At 33.8% G+C, this 7,486-nt stretch overlaps 1 protein-coding gene across 1 annotated transcript in view; it reads right to left on the bottom strand.

The window, feature by feature from the left end:
- STXBP5 (syntaxin binding protein 5) overlaps positions 1–7,486 on the bottom strand; it is a gene marked incomplete in the record, with an annotated part of 197,039 nt that overhangs the window by 40,755 nt on the left and 148,798 nt on the right. Inside the window, 1 exon segment of the mRNA XM_072409289.1 lies at positions 2,699–2,853. Coding sequence (XP_072265390.1) covers positions 2,699–2,853 — 155 coding nt within the window.

The raw sequence follows: 7,486 nt of genomic DNA, 5'->3' as shown, positions 1-7,486 counted from the left end.
TATATATATATATATATATATATATATATATATATATATATATATAAAAATAATCAGATGTTGAATATTCAATGCATGTTTGAATTTTCAGTCCTTAAGACGTTTCACCCAAAGGCTTCTTCAGAAGGATATAATGTACCATCTACAAAGAAATCCCTATAAAATCCCTATATTCTATATCCAGTGATAAATTAGTTTGCCTTTTGCTTATATTAGAACTCTTTAATTATATTAAATGTCTAAAGAAATTCATGAAGATTTTGCACCTAATTAGGGATATGAATCTAGTGATCCACTGTTGATAAATTACCACAGGTTACAATACCCCGACATAGGTGGGCCATCACCACAGAGATCAAAACAAAAAAAAACTTAGCACTTCGTTTCAATGGAATCCAGTGTTACATTGAGGTGCGAATGTTAACCACCTTTCTCACACTGAATTCCCTCTCTGGGGCCATGATTCCACCAGCTCATCCCTATGCAGTGTAAGAGGATTCTGCTAAGCACAGATTTAGAGAAAACCTACTCTGTAGCTTGCCATGTCCAGTTTTTCACAAATGACACCATTGATGGTGGGCCAGTGCATCAAATATTATCCTTCAATACACTGGCAGGTTACATTTTTGCAAGCCTGTGGCAGTAATTAGAGGTTATCATTTAGTCTGTTGCATTGCTTTTCAAAAATCTTAATAAAAGAACACTGGTCAGACACATCAGTGCATTAACAATGTCCACACACACATCTCAGAGATGCACCTAGATTTAGAACATAACTTGTTCATTTATAAAAAAAAAAGAAGATAAAACTAGCAAAACTAACTAATCCATATTTCTTATTTCATTGGCCCAGGTCTTGAAAATGCTATTGCTTCACTTGCTCTTTGGCCATTGAATGCAGTCTATACTTTTAGGTGTGTGAATACCTGCTCCCCCCTAGGAGAACCACTATGTGGTGGGTGGGGAATAGGTATTCCACTGAAAGGGTAAAATGTACACCAGCCAGGGAGCACTGAAATTAAAGCATATTTGGACACAGCCAGATGGCTTGACCTTATTCAACAATTGTTTCACAGGTGCATGACCATCTACACACAGTAAAAAGCCTAACAATGACAAAGGCAGTTCATGATAAACATGTTGCAAGTGTGAATTAATGCAGATTCAAATCATCTGGCTGTCTGTGTCCAAATATGCTTTCATTTCAGTGCTCCTTGGTTGGTATACATTTTAGCATGTAACACAAAAAAAATGTCCTACCCCTAATACTATGAGTATTACCATTACATTAAGTACTGCCCAAAATCGTCCTAAGGCAGAGGATTACAGTTATTGATAAATGAACAAGAAATAGAAAATGGAGCCTTGACATAGCATCTTTCAAGCCAATTTTCCACTGTTTAGTGACGTCAATTTGCAGTTTGCAAAACCTTCATAAAATGCAAGTTTACATCTAAGACTCCCACCAAAATTTTATAGGTAGATTTAAACATTGTTATACTAATTATTTATAATAATTCAATCACATCTAATCAATTACACTAATATTCTCCACAATGTATCAATATTTCCGAGCTGGCCTACTGACTATTGCTAAACATGAACATGCTAAACCTGTCAAATATTACATAGAAATAAAAATAATTAAAAACAAAATAACTTTGTTCCCTCATACGCTCTTCTCAAGGAATAAATAAATAAACTTCTGTTCAAAGCGTTAAGATTTCATCTAAATTATGCGGTTGATTGTTGGGTGCCAGTATATAAAAATATGTTGCAGACTATACTGAGAGTGTACAGAAAAGGACTACTAAACTGAAAATACCCATCAAGGACCTCAACGAGAAGTATTAATTATTCTTTAATGTTGTTTATGAGGAAAATGATCACCATTTCATATTAAATGAATGATCTATATTCCTAGTGTAGTACAATAATACTGTAATTGATGAGGGTCAATGAAAATGAAATGAAGTCTTTGTGTCTGAAGAACGTTTACATTAAGAAGGGATTCTTTAGAGTAATAGTTGTGAAAATGTAGAACAGATCTTAACAAAAGTTAGGTTTAACCTCTATAAATTGTAAAAAAAAAAATATTAGGTAATTGTCTTACAGAAAAATGTGTCCCTTGTTGGAAAAAAAAACGGACCTCCCTGTTGAGGTATCCATTTTTTTTCATAGGTAACATTGTAAGAACGTGTATTTTCTTAGGCCTAATTAAGAGTCTATACTGCACAGCATATTTATGAAAATTAGAGAAAAAAAAATACAATTTAGTTTCCAATAGCAATGGATTTTGTCAGATTTAGTCTATTTTTTTTGTCTGGTAAAAGCTTTAGGAAGCAGAAATCAACCGTTTACAATTACATCTGATTACCATCTGTGGTTGACTGTTTTGCATTATATCACATACTTTAAATCATGTCTCATTTAAAATGAACAAGTCGAACACGACCATGAGAAAACAGCTGGGTGCTCATCTGTAATGTGTATAGGTGCCTGTGTTAACAGGCTTTTGTTTGCATCGAGATCCTAAAATGATTTTATATGATAAACTAAATGTACAACAAAAAAAAAAGCTGCCCTTGCCTATAGAATCAAGCCATGTTCCACTGACAGTCCCAAAGAGAAAAAGTAGCAGTGCCTGGCTGCTATAGACAACCAGCTTTCTTTTTTCTTTCTTTATAAACAGACTTACCATTAGGATAGGGAGTCTCACAAAGTGTGAGAAAATCCACAATTCGATAATCCATTTCTAAGACAGCTGTGCTTTTTCCATGCATTACAGTTAGACAGGGTCTTCTTCCCACCGTGTCATAGGACAGGCCACCAGATAGGATAATAAAGGGATCCCTAAAAAAAAAAAGTTGCATATGATGGTTAATAAACAAATTAAGCTGGTATTAGTGATTTAACTAGTTATCTATATATAACCCAACACTTTATTTATGTATTTCAAGACTACACTTAACTACTCATTTAATATACACCATATTTTGTTTAAAAGTCTGACAATGCAAGGTACATGCAACCTGTAACAATATAGAAGCACTTCAAGGTATCAAAAATTTGGGAAGTGGTCTAGGACCTTCTTAAATTTAACTACAAAAAAAATCGAATTTCTGGTGTAGATAAGGCTCAGAACACCTCTTAGGAAGTTCAATGTGAACAAGAATTAAAGCCCAACTCCGGACAAAGTTTATTTTAGTATTAGTAGGTAATGCCTAAAGGGATTAAAACCTTTACAATTCATGGCTACTGGTCTTGGTGACTGATGAAGTGGTAAAGAAAACAGGAACATAAGAAGCTTATAAAATCTAACAAAAAAATCTTCTCAACAGTGGCACAGACAGCAGAAATTGTAACAGAATTCGTAAATTGTCTTTTTATTACCTTTAAAGCTATTTTAAAAGAGCTTTTGAATTATCAATCTGATATGAATATCTAATAGGAAAATTGTCAAAAAATGGCAGATTTAAGCAATGAAAATTTCCTCTACAAAGATTACTTAAAGATAACCGTACGCTGCAAATGTTTTTTTTTTGTAAATGTAAAACCTAATATAAACATTTACAAATGCATGGACCGAAGAACAATAAAATTTTACAGAGATGTTCAAAACCAAAGATAAAACCTGTTAAAATATTTCAACTAAACCCTTTAATTTTCATTTCATATCTTAGTTTAGTTCCAATAAAGTTATTGTTGGGTCTTTTAGGCTTGCCTATGCAAGATCAGTAGATGATGGCAGGTGAGAGGGGACAGAATGGTCCTTCTTTACATTGCTAAACATCACTGTACACTGCCTAAGTTCTCCTCTCTAGCAGTAGTCTGGCTGATAGGAGGAGTGATGCAAATAATAAAATTCTTTGATACGCTCACAGTGTGAAGTGAAATCAGGGTAAAGTATTTTAGCACCGGTTAGGTGTGATTACATTGCTGGAAAGGAAAAGGCTGGGATTAAATCTTTAAAAAACTTAGACAGACCACCACACAGGCAGAAAGCAACCTTGCAAATATGTTATCCTATATCATATATGCACTACAGGCGTTGCAAAAGAGAAACAATGAGACTCTTCCCAGGGTGATAACATATTATGAGATGAAACTGAGTAAGTAAATGTGGCTAAGTACTGTGCTAAATAAAGAAATAATGCACTCATCAATTTTAAGCCTTAAAGTCATTTAACATCCTGCCAAGATTAAGAAGCATTAAACCAAAGCACCTTAAACACATTTACAAATTCAGCCTGCTGTGTTCAGGTGCGAACAGGACTCTCCAAACAAACACATTGCAGTTTTGTAAAGTAGATTGTAAACAATACAACAGACAGCAGAATAAGTGCCACAGGCAGAGCAGCTCAAATTATTTTTATTTACTAATCAAAGAACATGTACAATAAAATAAAATTGCCTCTGAATTTCTCATAACAATGCACTGATATCAGAAAAATCAAAAGGACAAAGTGGTATTTAGACCAATGATAAGTGTTTAATCATCCAAACGTGCCCAGTGTTCCTAAGCTAACCAAAAGCAACAGAAAAAAGGGTCTTCAGTAGCTCATTCAAACAATTTTACTTACAACTGTGTGATATAAGAGCCATAACACTAGACTATCTGCAAATAATTAGTTGATCACAGGCCCACCTAGTTTACCTGTAAAGCCTGATACAGACATCCCATAGACAAGACAAGATGATTGTCACTTGAACAATCTTTTGTATTAGTTTCCATTGACAGATGAATGAATGAGCCCAGTACAGTGGAAAATTGATAAATGATGCCAGGGAACACACATCGGATTTTGGTCTGAGACAACCAGTCTTGCTCAACTTTTATCAGTATTGTGTCTGTAGCTACTTATTGTAACAATGCCTTATCAAATGATTGGAGACTGTTTCACTTTCACCAAAAAAATTTTTAGCAATGAAAAGTCAGAAAGATAAATAAAAGTCAAACTTGCATTGATGCAACATATTGCCATTTTAACTTTTCCTCAGCAAAATTTTAAAAACTTTAGAGAAAAAAAAAAGTAATAGTGCACTGCTGGGAATGTGATCGTCATTACACTGACACTGTTCAGGACAGCAGTAAGGACACACAACGCCACCTTAGAAGAAGAATGGTCCCTAAATGTCATCAAAGCAGGCGATGCAGCAGCAGCAAATGGTGTATTTATTTTCAATTGCAGTGCGATGGGGAGTTAAAAAATATTTGTCTTCTGCTTTAGAAATGTATTGAAATTGCCAAATAATGCCAAAGAATATCTACACAAGGCCAATATGGCAACATTTTACTCAAATTGAACAGCACAACACACGGGCATTAGGTTAGGAGAGATCCAATTAAAAAACTCCTAATGCATCCCATGTGTATAAAATACAAATTACGTGGCTTAAAGTAGCCAATCAAGTTAACTTTCACTTGAAATTAAAGATAGTGGGCAGATTTACAATGGTGTGGTGCGTTGTATTTTTAATGGGTTCCATGGCAGATTTTGTAGAATCCACACACACAAAGCACTCAATGTTCACTGAAACATATATGCATTATTATGTTTTTTATATGTGCAGATGGACTGAAGTGCCATTCAATATAAATGGGACCACAACACAACACACAAAGCAACATAATTACATGCCCATTGTGGCAACATGTAATTTACCACAATAGCAGAAATCTAACCCTAATTAAAGATATATAAAGTTATAATCAAATAAAAACTTTAGGAGATTGTTCCAACAACAATAGATTGAATTAAGAAATCAAGTGATCCACTCACAGTTCTATTATGCTAAAAGAACTTCATGACTTCAATTAGAGTGCTTGGAAAAGGCTCATTTACGATTCTTGGATCATATTCATAAATAGAATTCATTTTTAGTTGACATTATAAGATTCCTAAATACAGCATCCAACTTTGATGCATTACTGGGGAATGTCATTCCTGCACAGTATATAATGCTTATTTTATTTATGAAATCATTTGTAATAATGCTACAATAAATAAACTGGTTACATATTATTTATGGTCCTATAATTTTTGGGATGTACTTTTTTACATTGCCATGTCTAAATTATTCTAAATGTAAAAACCATATCCCCTTAAAAGAGTAAAATGGCCCTTTATAATACTACAGACATTTATATCTCTACCACCAGCACATTTGGTCAATCACTTCCCAAGTCTTGGTTTTTTACATTAGATGGAGTTGACAACCACACATATGTTAATTAGGTCCTGTAGCCCATCTAAAAGATGCATGAACAACATAAATACTAAAGGACCCATTTATTAAATTAATGTGGTACACATATTGGGGGGTCATCACATTTTAAAAGATAGCACATACTAGCAGTTTACCTGTACATTTAAAAAAAAAACTAAAATAAAGAAAAATGTCAACTGGCTTATAGTAGTGGAGACTAAACGGCACACTTCGAAGAAAAAAAAAAGCAAAGTGTTAAAAGAAAAGAAGAAATAGAAGAGAAGAGAAAAGCTCACATCTTTGAATAACATATACATATTATATTTTTTTCAAATACTCATAAATTCAATTTATCTTTTTATGATAATTTTTCCTTGTCATTTCAACCAGTAAAATTTGTGGCAAAATATCTATTTCACCAATTAAAAATGAGGAAACCTGAAAAAAAAGTTGCCAAATAAAATAAACAAAGTGAAATCTCAAAGTTGTAAATATTAGTTTATAACTTAGATGGGTGGGGATGGAAAGGAAAAAAAAGTTTTGCAAAGTTATGTAAATTCCCTTTAGCAGCTGTGCACTAGTACAGAGATAGTACAGAGAGTAGATGTCACCAAGAGGATAAATATTCATAGCCCAAATAACGGATAAACCTGCTGGACAACCCAGAATCAATTATGCCCATAATTGAAATGATTCACAAAGTACTGCTCTGAGGGGTATGGTGTAAGAGATGAATACTGGATATAGAAATGTTTGAGCACCGCATACATTCTTTGTGACATAAACTGTCTACAGATGCTTGATTATTGTGGCTTGAAATAATTGCTAAAGATCATTTTGGGTAACAGTGTTCTAAGCAATCACTGTACGGATATGCTGCTTGGCTACTGTAATGTTTTTTATAGAGAGGAGAGGGGGCAAGTGTGGAAAAAGGGAAAAACAAGACTATATTAGTCCTCAATAGTGGTCCAACATTAAGGATGTCATGGGAAACCTGTGCTCATGCTGGAGTTTCATCCAACATGGCCAGGAAACATAAGCGCCTTCAGCAATAAAAGTAAAAAAAATATTTTTTTATTTTTTTATCTTAGCTCACCTATTATATTCACCAAGTGCTCCTACTGGATCTTCCTGTAGTCCCTTGCTCTACCCAAGTTTTGCGTGCTGCTAAACCCTAGAAGTGTGCACTAATATATTTGACATTTTATATACAGTATGTACATTTCAGGCAGCACCATAATATAGGAATCTACAAAGAACAACCATCTAACTAACA

Source organism: Pyxicephalus adspersus, chromosome 4 (genome assembly GCF_032062135.1).
Source record: "Pyxicephalus adspersus chromosome 4, UCB_Pads_2.0, whole genome shotgun sequence".
Lineage (NCBI taxonomy): Eukaryota > Metazoa > Chordata > Amphibia > Anura > Pyxicephalidae > Pyxicephalus > Pyxicephalus adspersus.
The sequence above is the reverse complement of the archived record's forward strand: the minus strand, read 5'-3'. Positions and strand labels throughout refer to the sequence as shown.